Below are 21111 nucleotides of genomic sequence, written 5' to 3' on the forward strand. Positions count from 1 at the left end.
TCCTCTACGGTTAGATCCTTCTCATCAGAATTGAACATGCCTGTCCTGAAGGCTCGCGGCAGCTGTTGACATCATGTCATTTTGGCCCAGTGCTCTGAATGTCAAAGTGAAGAATTTAGCATGCCTCGGTGCCTCTCCCACTAAAAATACAAGCGTGCACACTCTCCCACATCTCTCCCCCGGTGACATCCCCCCATGTTCTCGTCCCATCATAGCTCAACTTCTTTAAAGAACTCTCTATTCTGAAACAACTATAGATGAGTCAGGTAACTTCTAAGATTTGTTTTAAATAATCCAGTGGCAAGGGGCACCTGAATGGCTCAGCTGGTTAAGTGTCTGCCTTCAGCTCAGGTCATGATCCCAGGGTCCTCGGATCGAGCCCTGCTCAGCGGGGAGCCTGCTTCTCTCTCTCTCTCCCTCTGCCCCTCCACCCTGCTTGTACCCTCTCTTGTGTGCACACATGCTGTCTCTCTCTCTCTCAAATAAATAAATAAAATCTTAAAAAAAAATAACCCAGTGGTGAGGTGGGGAGAAATGGGGACACAGTGCGTTGTTGAAGCTGAGTGCTGGGTATATGGGGCTCCTTATACCATTCTGTTTATACTTCAACACGTATGTGTATAGGCAGAGCAATGGTCTTCCAAAGATGTCCACGTCCTCATCCCCAGAACTTGTGATTACATTACCTTACATGGCAAAGGGAAATTCAGGTTGTAGATGGGATTAATTTGCCAATCAGCTGACATTAAAATAGGGGGACTGTCCTGGATTCTCTTGGTGGACCCAATGTTATCACAGGCATCCTTGAAAGTGGGAAACAGAAGCAGAATGATAGATCAGAGTGATGCCATGTGTGAAGGACTTAACCAGCCTTTGCTAATTTTGAAGATGAAGGAAGGGGGCCAGGAGCCAAGGGACACAGGCAACCTCTAGAAACTGAAAAAGGCACGACACAGTCTCTGCTAGAGCCTCCGGAAGAACAGAGCCCGTACTGCCTACATGTTAGCTCAGGGAGGCCCACTTCACATCTCTGACTCCAGAACCATGAAATGAGAAAGCTGGATTGTTTAAGGCACTGAGTTAATGGTAATTTGTTAGAGCAGCAATAGGAAACTAACACAGTTTGTTAGAGATTGTCCATAATACTCTTTAAGACTTGGCTCTTTCCTCACCTCCACATCCCTCGTCTGGATTCTACCCCCGCTTCATCCCTGATGCGCGCCAAACACCGCCAACTCCAGGGTGCACATTGAGCTGCTGGCCTCTCCAGGCACTGAGGCCCTCATCCCTCTTCTCTGTGCCCCTCTAGGGTGCAGGCGATAACCACTCATGGGGCCTCAAGCAGCAGCTACCATTTCCAACTTCATCTTCATCCCAGAAAACTTACTTCTGAGCTCATTCAGACTGGATGAGTATTGACGTTTCCAATGGCCTGTCTCACAGGCCTTCAAAATCAGTCTACTCCAAACTAGAGCATTCCCTTCTCCTTCCCCCTAAATCCAACCCTTTCCTGGTGTTTCCCCCACAGAGTAAATGACAATGCGGCCTCCCTGCTGGCCAACACTAGATCTAGCCTGGGGTCTTGCCCGATCCACCCACCACTATGTCTTTGGGTTCACTCTCCTTCAATCTCTCAGGGCCATTCACTTCTCTTTAATCTCCTGTCATCACCAGCAAGGCCAGGCCACTGGCATCTCTCACCTGAATTATGACAGCGTCCTAAGCGGCCTCCAACACCCATGTGCCCACCTCTAACCCCACGTCAACAGATCAACACAAGTCAGCTGTTAACGCGGCAGAACAAGTATTCTTTGTAAATACAAATCTACTCTAAAACCACCAGCGACTCCCCCTGCTGTCTCCACAGTCACCTCTTGCCACCCACTACTTGGCCTGTCACAACGGCCTTCGTTCTGTTCCTCACACATCTCAGCACACCTCAAATTCCATCCCACCCACTACCTGAAGGCTCTTCCCCAGTTTCTTCACCTGGCTGTACCCCATCATTCTTCTCAGGGAATTCCTCACTGACCACCCCCAGGCTCCGGGAGTGTCTGGTGCAGAAAGGATATTGGCCCCTCAGAGATGTCCGCACCCTAATCCCTGGAGCCTGTGAATCTGTGACCTTACATGGCAAACAGGACTGTGCAGGTGTGATTAATTTAAGGATCTGGAGATGAGGAGATGACCCTGGATTATCTGGGTGGGCCCGGTGTAACCACAAGGGTCCACAGAGGAAGGAGGCAAGAGGCAAGAGTGGGTGAGGAGACGAGTCAAGAGAAGCAGAGTTCCGAGGGGGGATGTGAAGATGGAGGAAGGGCTGTGGGCTGTGGAACATAGGCAGCCTCAGAAACTGGAAAAGGCAAAGGAATGCATCTCTCCCCCCCCCCCCCCCCCCCGAGCCTCTGGAAGGTATGCAGCCTAGCTGACGCCTTAATTTTAGGACTTTTGACCTCTGGAGCTCTAAAAGAATAAATGTGTCATTGGAAGCTACTAAGAGCGTGGTAAATTCTTACAGGAGCAATAGGAAACTTCAACCACATCACCCCCGCCTCCCACCCGGGGCACCGGTACAGCATCCACACCTGGATGCAAGGGAGCCTGGCAAGTGTGGTCTTCACCTAAGCAGCTATGACTAGCATTAGAAATGGAAAATGGAGGGGCGCCTGCGGTGGGGGGGCGGGCTCAGTTGTTAAGCGTCTGCCTTCGGCTCAGTTCATGATCTCGGGGTCCTGGGATCCAGCCCCGCGTCGGGCTCCCTGCTTAGCGGGGAGTCTGCTTCTCCCTCTCCCTCTGCTGCTCCCCCTGCTGTTCTCTCTCTCTCTAATAAAGAAATAAAATCTTTAAAAAAAAATAGAAATGGAAAATGGATACTGAGGGAACAACCAGCAGTCAATGTCTCAGAGGGTCCTCATGGCAAGGTTTGTAACAGAAACAAGTTAAAAACAACTTGAACTGGTTAAAAAGTTATAGTAACCCATATGATGGAATACCATGCAGCTATTTAAAAAAGTAAAGTTGCGGGGCACCTGGGTGGCTCAGTCGGTTAAGCATCCAACTCTTGGTTTCAGCTCAGGTCATGATCTTGAGGTTGTGGGATCAAGCCCCACATCGGGCTCTGCCCTGAGTTCACAATCTGCTTCAGATTCTCTCTCTCCCTCCCTCACGTGTGTGCACGCGCTCTCTCTCTCAAATAAATAAATCTTAAAAAAAAAAAAATAGTAAAGTTGCCACACAAGTACTGCTATGAAAGTCTGTCCAAGATACAGTAATAAGTTAAAACATGCGAGAGAGTGTCACTATGCAGGCCAATACTGGAAATGTCATTCATTTAATCACCGGACACTGAGCCCTGCTCTGTGCCCAGCGCTTGTACCTGAGGCCCACGTGTGGACACAGCAGACCTGGCCTGCCTGCGTTCCCCGCCTCCACGCTAGTGGAAGCCCCTTCCAGAGTACCGGAGAAATTATTAACATTAGCGCTATCACCAGGGTCTAGGAGCGGGGCTGGGAGATGAGGAGGTCACCAAGGGGCTTTTCATGTTCTCTTCCCAACTATTTACATGTTTTACTCTGAGCATATATTATTTTTGTCATACAAAAAGTTTAATAAAAATTAGCAAACTAATATTCTGCAGACCAGCTATCTAAAGCCCTCAGCACGTAATGCAGACTGTATTTGGCCATTTTCTTCCTCCCAGTAGGAATTTGCCTTTGGTTTTGGTCACTCCCCTCTCTTGTCCTTGGTTTCCTGGCCGAGAGGGGAGGGTAGCTGGTCTCCGGCCAACCTACTGCTCAGAGGGTGCCGGGAGAATCAAGCAAAACCGGGAACGTCATCAGCACTATGTAAATTGCATGGTATCGACTACCAACCCTGGAGCCCACACTCCTGCTCGCACCTCACACAGAAGCACAAAAGGCAAAGTGGGAGGCCAGATGCCGAACAAAAAAACTGATCTGTGGTGGTAAATCACAGGGTCTGGAGGTATGGAAACACAAAGATCTTATTTCCATCAGTAAAAAATTTGGTAACCTTTGAAAAACAATGTGCCACACTTTATTAAAAATAGAATCTGGGCTGGGACAAGTTCCAACAAGAAGACTGTAATGTTAGCTCTTCAAAGCCCTTCTGAGAGCAATTCTGTGACTGCCGAGGGGGGCTACAAAAATCACCAAATAAACAACAACAACCGGGAAGGATGAATCATAAATGCCTCAGATGGAGAGAGAAAGGCATTTCTTTTTAAAGTGATTTTAAAAGCAGTTTATAAGGAAAGCATATTAGAATTTCTTCCATGGGCGGATAAAAAGGACATAGAATCTTGCTCCAGAGGATGATATAATCAGAACACCAGCACTGCAAGGTCTATAAAAGCCGATGAGAATATTGCCATAATATGGGAGTGCCTGAACAAAAAAACAGAGAGACCAGGAAGCACCCTGGAGATCAGCAAGACCCACTTCACAGACAAAAAAAGCCAAGGCCAAGAGAAGTAAGCCTCCTTGCCCAAGATAACCTCAGGACAGCCCATTTTTTCGCATCCTAGGATAGGCAGGCTCTCTTTCAAGTTTGTACAAAGAAGGGACACACACAAAAAAGGCCAAAAACGACATGTAAGGATTCCTAAGTACACAGAGGACAAGTCATTAATTATATTAAAATATATGACAGGCAAAGTGAATGTTGTTGCTGAAAACACATTTTTAGGTCTATGTTCAAAAGGCCATTCTACTTATCAAGTTAAGTTTACAAAGTACAAATGTATATAAAGAACTAGTTTTCACAAGGACTAGTATTCCCTGACTTCTGATGATTAAGGGTCATTTCTACAGCCTTACAGAGAGAGTGAAACAAAAATGAGGTGATGCAGCCCAAGATCTCAGGATGAGTCAGGAGCCATTTGCCAGAATTCAAGGATAGTTAAGGAAGAGTTGCGGCCACTGGTCCCCCAGCGGTAATTAGTAATGATAACGATAAATAACACAAATCATCCTTACTATGTCCAGTCACTGCCGCAAGGACGTGATGTGTATTTTACTCCTTTAATCCTCATCTCACAATTTAACTCTATGAGGTGAATGCCATTATTGTCCCCATTTTATTTATTTATTTATTTTTATTTATTTATTTATTTTTAAAGATTTTATTTATTTGACAGAGAGAGACACAGTGAGAGAGGGAACACAAGCAGGGGGAGTGGGAAAGGGAGAAGCAGGCTTCCCGCGGAGCAGGGAGCCCGATGCGGGGCTCGATCCCAGGACTCTGGGATCATGACCCGAGCCGAAGGCAGACGCTTAACGACTGAGCCACCCAGGCGCCCCTTATTGTCCCCATTTTAAAGATAAGATGACTGGGACCAAAAGATGGTAAGTAACTTTATCCAAGTTCACACAGCCAAGTGGTGGAACTGGGTTTGAACTCACACCACTATGCTCCCGACCACTACACCATACTGACTCTCCAGGAGGCAGAGTTCCCTGGGAACCCCAGAATGGCAGAAATTGAAAACCCGAAGAGGTCACAAAGCTGTACAGGAAAACCCCTAACTCCAAAGCACCCCTTGAAATAGCCACAGTGAACAGCACACCAGTCCTTTTCTGTAAAATCTCTACAGGACACTGCTACCTGTTTAAAGGAAATGTAAAAATTGAGGTTGGAAGTCAGGAAAAACTCAGGATGTAGTCAATAGGAAAATGGATTTTTCCCCCCAGATGGTTTTAAGCTCTGTGAACCTTTAGCCAAGTAGGAAAAGAAAATAATATTAAGTTTTAACAAGGCAAAAAGAGAAAACAGCATCAAAAATAGAAACGAGGGCATCTGGGTGGCTCAGTTGGTTAAGCATCTGCCTTCGGCTCAGGTCATGATCCCAGGGTCCTGGGATCAAGCCCCGCATCAGCTCCCTGCTCAGGGGGTAGCCTGCTTCTCCCTCTGCCTCTCTCCCCTGCTCTTACTTACACAAATTTGCTAATTGAATAAATTTGGCAAATGGGGGGAAGGGTAAGTGGTATGTGCCACTCATTCAGAGACGTCGTGTCTATATATTCACTTCATCTCGTCCACTAGCCCAAGCCAGATGACACTCATTATCCCCGTGCTACTCAGGAAGAAATGGAGGGAAACTGCTCACATTCGCTCAGCCTATAAAGGCAGGGACAGGACTCAAATGTAGGCCATTCGGATTCACAGCCCAGACTCCTGATCACCAGTCAGGGGAGATGATCTTTTCGTTCATATTTTTAGTAATTCCTGAGCTGCAGATCCAGGGACTAGGCAGAGAGCCAGAGCTGCTTCTGAGAGTGTGCTCTCTGGCTCCCAGTCACACAACACCTCATCACCTAAGCACTGGGTGTGCGATATCCCAAGGTGGCTACGGATGCCCGTCCTGCTCAGACAGCAGACAGGTCACCCAGTCCCAGTGAGCAACACTAAACAAAACTCTCCCTCCAGAAAAAATCACTCCTGGAGACTCACCAGCCCCATTTCATAGCTAAGGGAAATGAGGTTAAAGGGGGTTAAGGAACTTGCCAAGGTCAGGTGTTCATACAAAGCAGAGGTCTGTTGTGAACCCATGATCTAAATACCATCACACTGCAACCCCAACTCCTGGTGTAAGAGCGCTCATCCACCTCCCGGGCCTCTCCAGGCTTTCCCCGGGGGCTGTCATCCACAAGAAGGCAGTTAAAGTACATTTCCATTCTGCACCACGGTAGCATGTCATTTCCATGCCTTATAGGATACTGAGTAGGGAGAACTAAACGAAAAAAAAATCTCAACATGACTTCATTTAATGATCATAACAGAAACAAAAACGTCTGCTACTGAAGAAAGATGACCCTGGGATACATAATGGTCCCAAGTCATCACAGGAAGGGACATTAAAAAGCAGCTAGAGACTGGTTTGTAAAACAGCTCTCCACATGCCTAGCGACAGCGTAACAAAGTCCTCATGCAAAGAGAAAATTTCAACTCAAAAGCAGAACAAAAGATCCTGGTCTGTGTCTATCTTCTGGCTGAAGGGGGAGAAAAAGGCAATTTCACCCACAGTCACTGAACTCTGCGCTAGAAGCAAAAACTCCTTCCCAATCCAACGTTCTGCAAAGCCACCAAGAATGCCGCCTTGTTTATGAGGTCTCTTAAGCTCCCACTTTACCCAGGAAACCCCTCCCATCAAATCGCTTCCCAGAAAAGCAGCATGGTGTGGCACGGGATCCTGGCAAAGCCCCGGGTCAAAGAGGACAACTCTGCAAATTGGACTAATAGAGGGATTTTCAGCATTCTCCACCCACCCAACCCCCTCTAGTAATTCAAGCTCGAGGTCTTCATCAATGCCAGGATAACGGCATCCCACCTCACAGCATGGGAGAACGGAAGGTTAGTGTAGCCCAAAGGGTCTGCGTCGCACCCCTGCCCTCTAGATCAGTCCTGCATCATCAGACATATTTCACCCTATGGAATGAAAGCATCCAGTACTGACTGTGAAATAGAAAATATAAAATTCTGCGCTCTCTTCTCTCATCCCCAAACAGGGTGGCAACGGGAGGGAGAAAAGAGATGAGTAAGGAGTTCTTTACAGTAATATTACTTAAGGTATTAATACTGCCATGAGCTAAGTTCAGAAACTAAGAACAGGTAAGATGAATGGATAGAGTAATTTTGTATCTGTCAAGTTTAATCATAAAAATAGGGGTTTGTGTGCTTATGTATCTTTGGAGTTTTTAACTCCAGTTTGCTAATAATTCTTTTTTATTGTATTTTACAAAAATACCAGTCTGTGACGGATTGAAAAGTAAAACTGGTCCTTCCCTACAGACCCGGAAAATAATTGCCAACAACAAAACAGTTAAATGAAATTGAGCTTGTTTTCCTGAACGTGTGAATAGCTCAAGCTCACTTCTAACAAGAGAAATGCAAACTAAAAATATACTAGGACACCATTTTCCCCTTGACTGGCAAAGACCACAAGGTTTCTGGAGAGCACACTGCTTTGGCAAGGCTGTGGGTAACAAGAGTCGCACATATTGCTGGTGGAGGGCAATTTGGCAAAATCCATCAAAGTTACAAATGCAAATCCATTTCTAAGAAGTGAGCCGAGAGCGGGCGCCAGGGTGGCTCAGTCGTTAGCGTCTGCCTTCGGCTCAGGTCATGATCCCAGGGTCCTGGGATTGAGCCCCACATCAGGCTCCCTGCTCAGTGGGAAGCCTGCTTCTCCCTCTCCCGCTCTCCCTGCTTGTGTTCCCTCTCTCACTGTCTCTCTCTCTGTTGAAAAATAAATAAAATCTTTAAAAAAAAAAAAAAAAGAAGTGAGCCGAGAGCTATATTCCCACACACGCAAAATGATATACGAACATATAGACATATGTTCCCTATAGCCTTGTTTGTAAAAACCAAAGACTGGAAAACTACCTTTATGCCCACTGGGGGGGCCTGGTTAAGTGAATGCAGTACATTCAAGCAACTGAATACTCTGCAAGCCATTAAAAAAAAATGAGGATGCTCTTCACAGACTAGCACCCGCCCACCTCCCAGGCACAAAAAGCAAGGGGCAGATCAGGATAGATCAGCATATGCTAAAAGTACTATCTGTGTTTTTAAAAATTATGAGAGAAATAAACATATCTGTTTGTACACACATAAGATACCTCTGAATGGAAGCAGAAGAAACTGTGAATAGTAACCATGCCAGAGACAAGAATCGGATGGTGCATATATTGTCAATATTTTATCTTTTTGTACAATTGGAAATTCCTACCACGTGAACTCATATTATCTTTTTTTAAAACTTTAATTTTTTTTAAACAAACTGAGCTTAGGGCCGCCTGGGTGGCTCAGTTGGTTAAGCGTCTGCCTTTGGCTCAGGTCATGACCCCAGGGTCCTAGGATCGAGCCCTGCATGGGGCTCCCTGCTCAGTGCCTGCTGAGTAGGGAGTCTGCTTCTCCCTCCGCCCCTTCCTCCACCTGTGCAGGCGTGTGCGTGCTCACGCTCTCTCTCTCTCTCTCTCAAATACGTAAATAAAATCTTAAAAAAAAAAAAAAGGAAAGAAAGAAACTGAACTTGGCTACTTCACATATATCTCAGCTAGGAACACCAAACTGTACGCCAGGTAATACAAGAGTTTGTTAGATGCCTATTAGATGGTGGAAAAGTCTTTGACTACATGATGTGCCCTCATTATCAGGAAAGGGAAAAACATTGTATCCTGCTGATGATTACAAAAGTTTTGCCACACACACCATCAGCACTCTGTCTACCATCAACATTTCAGTCGGAAATCACAGCTTCTTCCTCCTTTTGTTCCCTCTGGGCTTGCCCCACCCTAGTCTTGTCTCTGATCGGAAGCTGGGCTAGATTGCAATGTGGTGCTCCTCTCTCACCCCTGCTCACCAGCAGGAATCCTTCTTAACATCTCAGACCCAGAGAGGCCTAAATCACCTGCCCGATGTCTGGAAAGTGACAAAGTGGCAGGGTCATCATTGGAACCCGAGACCTTGGATACCAGGGCACTTTCCACTACATCGTTTGGACTCCAGGGCTAGTGGAAAAACCAGGGGCACTAGAAGAAAATAGTAGTAAAAGGGTCAGGCCCTGGGCTAAGCACCAGACATTAATGATTCCATTTCAGCCCCACAATGCCCCAGGGAGGGAGGTTCTCTTGTCATCCCCATGTTATGGGTGACAAGCAGAGTCTCTGAGAGTGGGAACAATGGCAACTCTCACACCCAACCAACAGCAGTGTGGAACGTCCAACCAGATCTCCTCCACAGGCTAACCTGCCTCCCAAGGAAGCTGACCAACCTGCAATCTACAAACCAGTTTAACAGTGTTCCTCCAGGGGCGCCTGGCAGGCTCAGTTGGTAGAGCATGCGACACTTGATCTTGGGGTCATGAGTTCGAGACCCACGGTGGACACAGATTACTTAAAAAAAAAAAAAAAAAAGTGTTCCTCTAAAATAGCCAGTTATTTGAACCACCATAAAGAACCTCTTATCTGAGCCAGTGTCTCCCCCAAGCTATAACCACGAATCCCAGAGGGAGGTGAGATCATCTTAGGTGGCGCAAGTATGAACACTTTTAACTCCAGCAATTATGTGTTTTTTTTTGTGGAGGTATAATTGACACACAGCATTATATTAGTTTCAGGTGTACAACATAATGATTTGATATTTGCATCTATAGCAATTATGTTTTTGATATGCATTAGAAAAGCATACAACTAGCTCATCAAACCCATTATTTCACAGATGTCTTAGCACAAAATGAGACCAAATTAAAAGAAGTTGAACAGATCTAAGGAAAACTACTACTACATTCAAGTGGTTCAAAGATGCAGGAATAGAAGACAAGAGTGAAGGTTGGGAATAAAAGAAACTGCAGCATACAATACACATGAGTTCTGAATGTCACTTTTTTGTTTTTATTTGCCCTCCTCTCTGTATACCATGCTGCCTCTCGCAGGTGGATAGGGCAGTACCCCAATAGATAAAGCACCCTGAAATGCTGCATTTAAATGGCAGTGTCCTTTGGTGGCTTAACCTGGGGTTGATCACAGGCCTGGTCTGTCCTGAATAAATCGGATTATGCCTACGGGAGATCAGTAATACCCAATAACTATTTGGAGCACATCCCCCCACACTTTAAGAAGAGTCTGACTTGAGAAATAAATCAGAGAGCCTCCCTACCGTCCTATCATCTGCTACAGTGCGGAGCTGAGTGGGAGAGAGCTGTGGGCCTCTCTCTAGCCCCATTCCTCCCCCTACCACAAACCAGTGAGAAGGGAACCCCCCTTTCCAGCACCTGCAGTCAGAACCACACCAAAGGTAAATTTTGCCTCCGCTCTTGCCCAACCTCCCCCACCCCATCCCACTCCTCCCAAAATGCCCACTAAATGTAGACAGCAGGTCAAAATGAAAGCAGAATTCCAACAAACCAGTGATTCTCAGATGTCAGTTTGCTGCCCTTCATGGTGTTCAGTGAATCTGTAAACTACCTGAATTTATTAGTAGCTTTCCCTAAATCTGTTCAATCTCTTTTAACAATAGCTTTATGCTTTGAGCAAACTGAAGGAAACCATTAATTCCCTAAAAGAATGAGAATTACAAAACGTAATGTGTGTGAGAGCATCACAGTTCACAAAATGCTTCCATAGGCAGCACGATCTCCTTAGATTCTTCCCAAAAATGCTGTGAGAAAGGTATTTTATCATCTGCCTCTTTGTGTTATAGAGATGAGGAAACAGGCTTCGAGATCTACCAAGCAGGATTCCAAATCCCAAACTCTGTCCGCTTTAAAGCTGTAGGGAAGAAAGAAATCGGTTTCTTTTTTTCCGCCCTAGGGACTTGCTGTTCTAAGTGTGCTCCCCAAGCCCAGAGAATCTGGCCATGCTAGAAATGCAAAATCTTGGCCTCACTCCAGACCTACTGAAGCAGACTCTGCATTTTAACAAGATCCCCAGGTAATTCCTGTGGACAACGAAACCCGAGGAGCACTGCCTTCCTGCACAGCAATTCTTCCATTTCTAGCAAGCTACAGCTCTTCACTCAGTTCTCCAAGAATCATTTGTTGAGTACCTCGCACAGATGTGCCAGGCCCTGTGCTGATTGCTGAGAAATCAGCAGCAAAGAAGTTAAACAGCTCTTGTCCTTGCAGAGCTGCCCATCTAACACAGTGGTTTCTCAGCTTCTTCAGATGCTTATCAAAATCAGCTGCGGCACTTAAAAAAAAAATCACAGGTGCCTAAAACCCACCCCAGACCTACCTACAGCCTGTCCACCATGGGATGAGGGCCACAGAAGCTGCACATCAAAAAAACTCCGTCTCATGCAACCATGTTGGGGAGCCAGGTGGCCAACACCCAGGAAAGCTGCAGACAGGCACATCCTCCGAGCGGCTCTTCCATTTCAAGGCCTACATCCTGGAGAAATGAAGGCACGTGTGCAAAGAAGACAAGAGCCAAAACATTCACTACAGCACCGTTTCCAGAGAGACACACTCACTGCCTTTCTAAAAGAACTTCAAAAAGCAACTGGCTAAACAGGAAAACTCCCTAAGCCCAGCCTTGCTGTTGCTCTCAACAGAAGAGGCCCCGACCCCATGTTCAGACCCGATGTTCACCGAAGCCAATTTCAATTCCACGAAGCATGAACAATGTAACTTGAACGGAGAGGCGTGGCCCGCACAATAATGTATCCCAAATTTACTCTCAAAGCTTAATGAATGTATCTTCTCACTTCTAGTCTGTCATTTTTTTCCCTGCACCTTCTCACCTCCTTGTTATCGTTCCCTCAACCTCTAGCTCCCATTCCTTCCCTACCCTTCTGGACTTGTTCTTTGGTCCCCCCAGTTTTTCCCTGCGTCCTCCCTTTCCCTATTTTCAGACAAAAGCAACACTGCCATCCTGACTCTCAAGCCCTGGAAAACTGCTCCGGAGTCCCTGGATTAAAACCGCCCCCCAGCCCCCAGAAACACATGAAAAGATATTCAGCCTTGTTAGTAAACAGGAAAGTAAACATTTTAAATCACACCCATCAGACTGGCAAAACATCAAGACTCACAATATTGGGTGTCTGCCAGCCCATGGGGCAGCTGGAGCCCCCCAGCACCGCTGGGGGGATTGCAAAGTGGCATAACTGCTCTCGAGCGCAATCTGGCAATATATTAAGAGTTGAAGATGCCCATTTCCTTTGATCCAGCAATTTATCCTCAAGGTATATACCACAGAGGAACTTCAAACATAGGCACAGGGAGACAGGTTCAAAACTGTCACAACAAACACAAAACATGGGAAACCCACGTGCTAATCAACAATAAAATGAATACATGGTAGCACACTCGTGATGGAATATCATAGAGCAGTGAATAACCTAGAATCACATGCATTCTAATGGATAAATCTCAATGCCATAATTTAAGGAAAAGCAAACTGAGGAGCTGTTCAAAATCAGAGAGCATGTTTAAAACATGAGAAAATGATAATATACCTGGTTGATGGACACAGACATACATATCTAGTAAAAGTCTATAAACACATGATAAACGTCAAGTTCAGAACAGCAGTCACTGTCTGGAGGAAGGGGGAGTGAGATGAGGAAGGGTTGTATTTGTAATATTTTATTTCTTCACTGGGTGGCGGATGGAAACACACGGGTGTTCCCTCTATTATTCTCCATATTCTTCTGTGTGCCTGAAATTTACCACCACCCAGAGTCCCAAGTCTAAACTACTTTAAAGCATTATCAGGCTCTGAAAGTGGCATCAGAACTGGACGGGCAGAAGACTGGGCCGACAGGTGGAAAGTGAAGCTTTGAGAACCAATGGGGTTTCTTCCACACTCTTACAAATATCCAGCACAAAGAACCATTCTTAAAATTGTAGTAAAATTTCATATCGACGACTTATGACATACCCCAAATTCTTGGCAACAATCTCAGAACAGAAACATTCCAAAAAGCTTTTAATGCCAGGGTTGACTATTGATACAGAATTTATTTGTCTCAAAAAAGTATTTGCTCCTTCATTTTGGGGGGGCTTTTTCTCTTAAAAAGACAAACAAGGCCTTTCAAACTCTTAGATTAGCATTTGGTTTCACCACAATTGAAGATATAAGAATGTGCATTAAAATATTTAGGCCAGAAGCATTAACTAGACTAAAAGACACCAAAGTCTTCCAGTCCATTTGCTTTGGGCTGGCTCCATGAGTAGGCTAGAGATAAAACCACCAGGAGATACCTTTCTGATGATACCACAGAATTAAATGCTATTGTAGAGCCTCAAGTCATTTAAAGGAACTAGACACACAAGGCTGGGAAAAAAGGGACACGTAAACTACAGAAATTTCTCTTAATTGCTAAGAGGACCAAAATTGATAATTACTTTCAATTACAACCCAAAATACCAAAATTCCACATTAGTTAAAAAATAAATAGGTTTTATTGTATGGGTGAACTGGAACAAAAAGTTGATATCTAGAAAATAATATTACAATCTTTCATGCTAACTAAATATTGGCATTCAACTTTGTTTTCCTCTAGGATTCCAAGGAAAAACAGAGAAAAATCTATAGGCCTAATTGTCAGGTCCTGACCCAACACAAACATCTACATATTACACCAAGAGACCAGAAGAAGAGAATTTTTCTTTAAACATCAGCCCACCCCACCCCAGGCTGCAATTTTTAAAATCTGACAACTATCACAGTAGACCCTCACACATGACTTTAACCACTCCCAGATGACACATTAAGCTTACAGTCTCCAATTATCTTTAAGAATGGGAAGCAACAGTAACAATACTAGAGGAAGAGACAAATTATGTCTTCTCCCAAATTATAAGATATATGTACTTTTTTACTAGTTTTAAAGAATTTTTCCAACTAGTCTCAAAAATACTGCCTCCGGTGATTGACTTAGCAAGATAAAACGATCTCTATAAAATCCTCTAGCTTTGTTTCCAATTTTTACTAATTCTACCTTCCCTTACTAACAGGGAGACTTCATTTATTTAAAACAATTCAAATATGGGACTCACTATGGTGTCCAATAATATCCTGGGACTGTTCAAGGAATACTAAAATGCTAATATCTGGTAAATTCAACACAGTTTTAAATAAGGTAGTTAGGTCTTTAAATGGTTGAGAGCCAATTAAGAGAAGGAATTTTTTTTTTTTTACACTTTAAATATGTGACAAGTATGTAGGTCAATAAAACAGTTAAAAAAAAAAAAGAAAATTATAGTGCTTGGTTCATAACATACTATGTGGAGGAGTTTCAAAGTGAAGTAGAGACAGGTCAGTCCCCATCTAGGGGCTGGTACTTCTCCCGTGGTTTGCGGCGCTGGGGAGGCCAAGGCCCACCACTCCGTCCTCACAGGACATTCTGCCTTCCACAAGACTTCCCATCTGTGTGCTGGAACCTTTGGTCAGTCAACAGTAGGTAGGCGCCACTGGCCCAAAGAAGACTGAGAGAGAAAGTGACCCCACTGGCCGTAGACCACCCCCTCTGCCCCCACCCTGGGTGCACCCTCTTTTGGGAAATCCTCAAAGCCTACATCCTTCCACGAGCTTCCGACAGCAGCATCCTCAGGGATGGACTGTAGACCAGCTCGCTGACCTCTAGACAACTTGGTCCCTCCCTCTTCATCAGACTTTTCACAAACTGCCTTGACTTGATCTCGCAGATGCTTGCCCCATCTTGTGAAGGAGATTTTTTTTATAAAGACTCTAAGAAATACTGTTCACTAAGAAGCTTTGGACAGCCCCCCAAAAATGTATCAGCTTTACAAGGTGAGAAAGACTCAGGTCCCAAGAAATACAACAATCTGTCCAAAGTTACCATACCACTCATGCTTCACTGCTCAGACAGGCCCTGGGACACAGATGCCAGGTCGAAGTTACACTGACTAGAATCACGTCCTCATACAAAACAAAAAATAATCAAACTTTGGTCAAATGCAAATTATATTAAAGAAATGTCCTGCTGTGTTCATCAGTCTTTTCACTGTATTGCTTCTGAGATTCTGTTCAACCTTTATCTGTGCAGATAACACGTCATATTGAAATTGTTTAGTCTTTACCAATGTTACGCCCACAAAGTAAGAAACTGCTGAGCTCCTTGGGGATAGGGACTCGCCCCATTCTTTTACGAGGCACCTACACATGGTATATGCCAACCATAACATAGCAGGTCCTCAACAAATGGTTGCTTACGGGAACAAAAACGTAGTCTATCTGACACACAGCATTTTCTCGATGGTACATCTTACAGTGCTATTAACAAATGAACTGAAGATTTGATGATTCAGACCAATTTGCACTGGTACAAATCACATTTCTAGAGGACACATCTGGTTTCTCCTAGAGCAAATGCTTCCCCTTCAGAAAATTTCTCAAGCTCTTCAAACTGGGGAGGGGACTTTCCATTTGTAGGGTCATAAAAATATGTAAGAAGTTAAATCCATTGATCTGGACAAAAATCAGAGGATTATCAACAAGGGACATTTCCTCATGCTTGGTAGCAGCTCGTACATTTTACAAATTACAACACACTAGCCAAACAAGCTCTCCTATCTCTGAAGCAGACACCCTGTGGCTAAATTGACACAAGCAAGCTGATCAAGAATCACTGCGGCAGGAGTTCACATGAACGTAAAACTCAAACAAATAGGAACTAGCATTAAACTTCCAGTGGACAATAAAGCTTCAGTATGTAAGGCGACAAGCAGAGGGATGTGGGTATTTTCCAACACCCCCGTATCTAAAACAGGCAGGAGAAGTGTGAGGGAAAGAGAAGGTGCTCATTCCTCAATCACATAAAGGATTTGCTACAAGTTTTGTTTCTGCTCTGCTGGGTCCTTTCCTGTCTGGTAGAGGAAACAAATCTGCTTTTCAAGGCTAGGTTTTGGCTTGTTCAAGTCTTACCTGGGAGGACAGTATCTTTTAACACCCTTTCTGGACACATCAGCCTGTTTAAAATATGCCAAACAAGCTGCTTAAAAGAAAATGTCACTTGCTCTTACTACAGCTACGCAAACCAGCTAGGCCCTAATCATGTTAGGAGTGGAAAGGACCAATTAGAGCCCCAGAGAGGAACCAAACAGTAAACAGAGATTCAGACAAGACCTACCTGGAAACAATTCATCATCCAGTGAAGAATCTAAAGAGGGGTCTGGTGAAAATGTACATTGATCAGGTGAAAAGACAGCAGACTCCTCATCACCAAGCGTTCTCTCGTGGGAAGTGAGACGGGGAGGGGCAGGGGTGACCTGAGCAGTCTTTTATAAGGGGCGGGGTTAAGGATTCACATCTCAGCCTCTGTATACTGCCTTTCGGCTTGGTTTGCATAAATGAACTTTGCATAAGTGAACGTGGGCTTGTTTATATTAGTGGCTGCTTCCAAGAGCGTATCATCTTCATCGTTCTTTAAACCACTGGAAGGTGACATAATAATGAGAAAGATGTTAATAGTAACAGCTAGCCCTCTCCGAGCGCTTGCTATGCGCTAGGCCCTGCAGTGCAGGAGCTCATTTAACACAACAGCCTAATGATATCTGTTACCCCCTTTTTCTAGGTAAGGAAACTAAGACAGCAACTTGTTCAAGGACAAAAAGCTGGTACATGTTAGAACCAGAACTTGCACTTGCTCAAGACACAGTGTACAAATACGAACAGAAAACTCCCTACTTAGGAATTATGAGCTCCTCACTTCACCCGGATGTCGAGCCTAACTTTGGTGCCTTTTCAGGGACTCCACATGAGGTGTCAACTCTGCAGACCCAGTAGTGATGCCTCCCCTGCAGCCTGCCTCCCTGAGTTTTACTGGAACCTGGTTGTGACATCCTGCCTAGGTGTGCCAGGAAGCCCTAGCCGCACTCCGGGGGGCGGCGGGGGGGCGGGGAGCTGGACGCTGGCTTCCTCTTGGGACGTGTAAGCTCTCAAGTTCCCAGGCTACTTCACTACAGAGAGGCGTCAGCACACACAGGCAGGAGAGGACCACCACCAAGAGCTGGGACCATGCCTCGCGGCCCCATAAGCCTAAGGCCACACAGCAGGCGAGCAGGAGGATTAGAGCTGCTCTGGTTTCCTGGTGCCCCTCAGGAACTGGTCTTAGCAGAGAGAGACAGCGAGAAGAAAGAGATCACCTTCTCACTGCACCAAGCCAACGTTAATGCCACTCGACAGGAAGGAGCAGGAGACCTGTCTCTGCGTGGAGAAGGAAGGAAAGGAGAGGAAATGGAACGGCTCCAGGAGCCACCCACCACATCTAACTGGTCCTGCAGCTCTCACTCTGGGGAGCCCCAGCCACCGCGGCAGCAATGGCCAACGGTGCTGAAAACTGAAGCCCGCGCCGCTGGGTCTTGATGCCACCCCTGAGCTAACACAGGGCTCCTTCACCGCCGGGTGTTAATCGTGCAGGAGAATGTGGGACAGAAGATTTAAAAAGCTGTGTTAAGGGGGAAGGGCAGCCAGATCACCTTACCCCAAGGTTTCTCAATCAAGCCTTCTCAGATTCCCTTTAGGGGCCTGTATTATTAGCTTCAAGGGAGGTTTTCCCCAAACTGGCATTAAATGAACACGTGTTCCAGCTGGGAGAGTAGCCCTTTGATGAAGGGGAAGGGGACCCTGGAGAGTGACGGCAAGGCACACACTCTCACCCTGCACGGGAGGGCAACTGCCTTATTCCAGGGCCAAGCTGAGCTTCCTAAAGCTCTGACAAGCGGGGGTGCCTGCAGGCTGCACCCTGGGAACCCAAGGGCTGGAGGCTCTTCCTGCAAAAACTGAAAAGGAAGGGAGAGCAATGGGAGAAACCCAAGTTTAACTGAGCACCACATCATGGACCCAGCCCCACCAGAGCCCCATGATGTCCCCTTGCTTTGACCAGCTCACCAGCCTCTGAGGGGTCTGCAGTAGATCAGGCAAGATAACTGGAGACCTCCTCCACGCCCAAAGACGGCCCCACCCTCCGGGCTTCCAAATGTTACTGCCAAATAACCTTGTCCCTCTTTCACAGGTGGGGAAATTGAGGCATCCAAAACAAATTACCGTGCTTCCCAAACCAGGGAGAAGTTCACTTCTCTAACCACAATTTTGCACTTCCTTACAGCTTTATTACATTTCAAATTTCTCCAGATACACCGATTGCCTTTGCAAAGTGAATTTTAAATATAGTTTAAGGAGCGAACTCAAAATGAGACGAGGGCGGTCAGAAAGACCGGTAGGGCTTTATCTACCGCAAGGGCAGGATGGGTGCCCCCCATCCCCAGCTTATCCCCCAACCCCCCCCCCAAGACGCTTCCACCGCAGCCCGAGGGCGGAAGCAAGGCGGCGCGGCCGAGCACCGGCGGGGGAGCTCCCGGGTCCCGGAGCTGGGAGGGGGGGCGGGGGATCGGGCCCCTCCCCGGGGGCTGCGGCCCGCCCGCCGAGCGCGGGGGCCAGGAACTTCTGGCCGCGCGGCGCGGACCCCGCCGCCCCCCGCCCCCACCCCGGCGCCCGGCGGGTGTGCGGCTCGGGCTTCCCTTTCTTCGCCTCGCCGCGCCTCGGGCGCGACCCCCGAGGCGGCGGCGGCCGCCACTCACCATATTACAGATGGAGGCGATGTTTCGGACAGTCATTAGTCTAAAGGTTGCAGCGATCCCGCACCGCCATCTTTATAAGGTGAAAACAGGACTGTCCATGGTGGAGCGCTCGCGGGGAGGCCGGGCGACGGCGGGGCGGCGGCGGCGGGGCGGCGGCCTGGGGTCCGGCTTGCAGTTTGGCTGGGAGAGGGAGGCCGGGAAGGAGGGAGGAGGGAGGGAGGAGGAGGAGGAGGAGGTGGAGGAGGCGGGGAGGGCGGGGAAGGCGGGGAGGCGGGAGGGAGAGCGGAGGGGCGGGGAGTGGCGGAGCGAGGGAGCCTGGGCCGCGGCCGGCGGCGCGGGGAGGAGGAGCGGCCCGAGCGCGCCGCGTGCAGCCCGCGCTCTGAGCGCTCCCGCCGCGCGCCCGGCCCGGCTCCGCCCCCGCCCCGCCCCCCGCCCCGCCCCGGCCCCGCCGCTCCTGCGCCCGTGCCCCCGGGCTTCGGGCCCCCCGGCCCCCCGGCCCGGCCTTCCTCGTCGCCTCTTTATTTCCTGCTTCACCCTCGTTGGACTTAGCGCGGGGCCAGGCCCTCGCTCGCGTGACTGCAGCAGCCGCGCCTCGCGGGTCCCCCGGACTGACCCTGACGCGGCGGCGCCCGCCGCCAGGGGCCCGCGGGGAACCAGGGACGGCCTAGGGGCGCTGGGCGACTCGAGGGGCTGCGCCTCCTGCAGCCCGCGGGCTGGGGAAGGCGGGCGCCGCGGAGAGGGCCGGCGGGGCCGCGAGGCCGTTTCCCGTCTAAGCTTTTTCCTTCCAGCAGCTCGTCCCCCAGCAGCCCCGGGTTTTGCATTTGGGGCGAGTGAAGAAGGCAAGGGGCAGGATGACTACGTCCAACTTTTAGTTTCTCCCCGTGGTTCCAGCCAGATGGCACCGGCGGGGACCCAAGAAGTAAATGGGGTCAGGACATGGGATTGTCGGAAAGCCCTGGCCAGCGGCGGGCCGCCTGCCTGGTAGAGGGCGCCGGCAGGAGAGAGAAATCTGGGTTTGGGCGGAGGCCAGCAACGGCGCGCTCGGGCAATTGTGACATTAGCAGGTACAAAAGAGAAGTCTGGGTTCGGGGTGAGGACTAGAGACTGTCCAAGGAGCGATTTGAATCCGGATAGACCTAGAACCAAACTTTTCCGCATCGAGAAAAACAGACCTGTCTCGGGGACCCAACCTCTTTAGGTTTTGAGAAGGGTGCAGCATCGGTTTAGACACATTTCCTGCATAAAAGGTCGTGGCTTCTGGCTCAAAGCGCGAATCTACACGGTTTAGCCAATTTGTTCACCGGAAGTGGAGAAGCCAATTCCTGAATGTGAAACAATTCTACAAAGTTGCAGTTCAGTGCTTTCAACAGAGGTCGTACCGTACAAGTGGAACCCGTGATAATCCTTAAACCGATATATTTAATGACAAATTGAATTAGAAGAGAAACTAATATAATTGAAGGTAGCTTTTTTCTAACCAAGGCTAACATACTGGGAAAATATGATTCCTATCCTCCCTTATTTATGAAGTGTTATCCGTGTCACGTATGCGGGCCATTGATTGCTCATATCTCCAGAACTGGGGTGTAAAGAAAAGACAACTGCTGAGTGACGTTCTCCGGTATCATGGTGACTCTGTATATTTCAATGGATTTAAGGAGTAATACACCTGCTTATAAAGTCATTCAGCCAACATCTTTCCAAAAAGATACTGATGGATAATAGTTAACTATGATTTCTTACCACTGTCAGTCATGACGTTCTTTACATTCATGACCTTCAAGTGCCACCATAAACATCAGATGATTATTACTGTCTTTTGCAGATGGGTAAAAGAAGGCTTAGAGGGTCAGGTGTCCTACCTCCACAGCGTCAGCCACATGTTACAAATGAAGTGGGTCTGCTAAGCTGGCAGAGCACCGCGGGAGAGTAGAGGACCGCAAGACACCCAATATGGCCGCTGGGATAAGAGGCCTAGAGAGGTTTTAAGACTTGAAGAAAGTCACAAAACAAGTTCAGGCGCAACCTTGAGTCTAAAACTCGGGCCT

The 21111-nt window shown here is 47.4% G+C and overlaps 1 protein-coding gene across 3 annotated transcripts in view; it reads right to left on the bottom strand.

Moving 5' to 3' along the window:
• USP46 (ubiquitin specific peptidase 46) overlaps positions 1-19296 on the bottom strand; it is a 54859-nt gene extending 35563 nt beyond the window's left edge. The window contains exons 1-2 of one of the 3 annotated variants that reach the window (XM_036093040.2): positions 19064-19293; positions 16615-16918 (exon numbers count right to left, since the gene is read on the bottom strand). In XM_036093040.2, coding sequence (XP_035948933.1) covers positions 16615-16632 — 18 coding nt within the window. In that variant the 5' untranslated portion in view covers positions 16633-16918; positions 19064-19293. Of the gene's footprint in view, positions 1-16614; positions 16919-19063 lie in introns of all 3 variants that reach the window. The other 2 variants (XM_036093042.2, XM_036093039.2) reach the window with 2 other exon arrangements.
• Between the last annotated feature and the right edge of the window lie 1815 nt (positions 19297-21111).

The sequence above is a fragment of the Halichoerus grypus genome, chromosome 3 (assembly GCF_964656455.1).
Source record: "Halichoerus grypus chromosome 3, mHalGry1.hap1.1, whole genome shotgun sequence".
Taxonomy (NCBI): Eukaryota; Metazoa; Chordata; class Mammalia; order Carnivora; family Phocidae; genus Halichoerus; species Halichoerus grypus.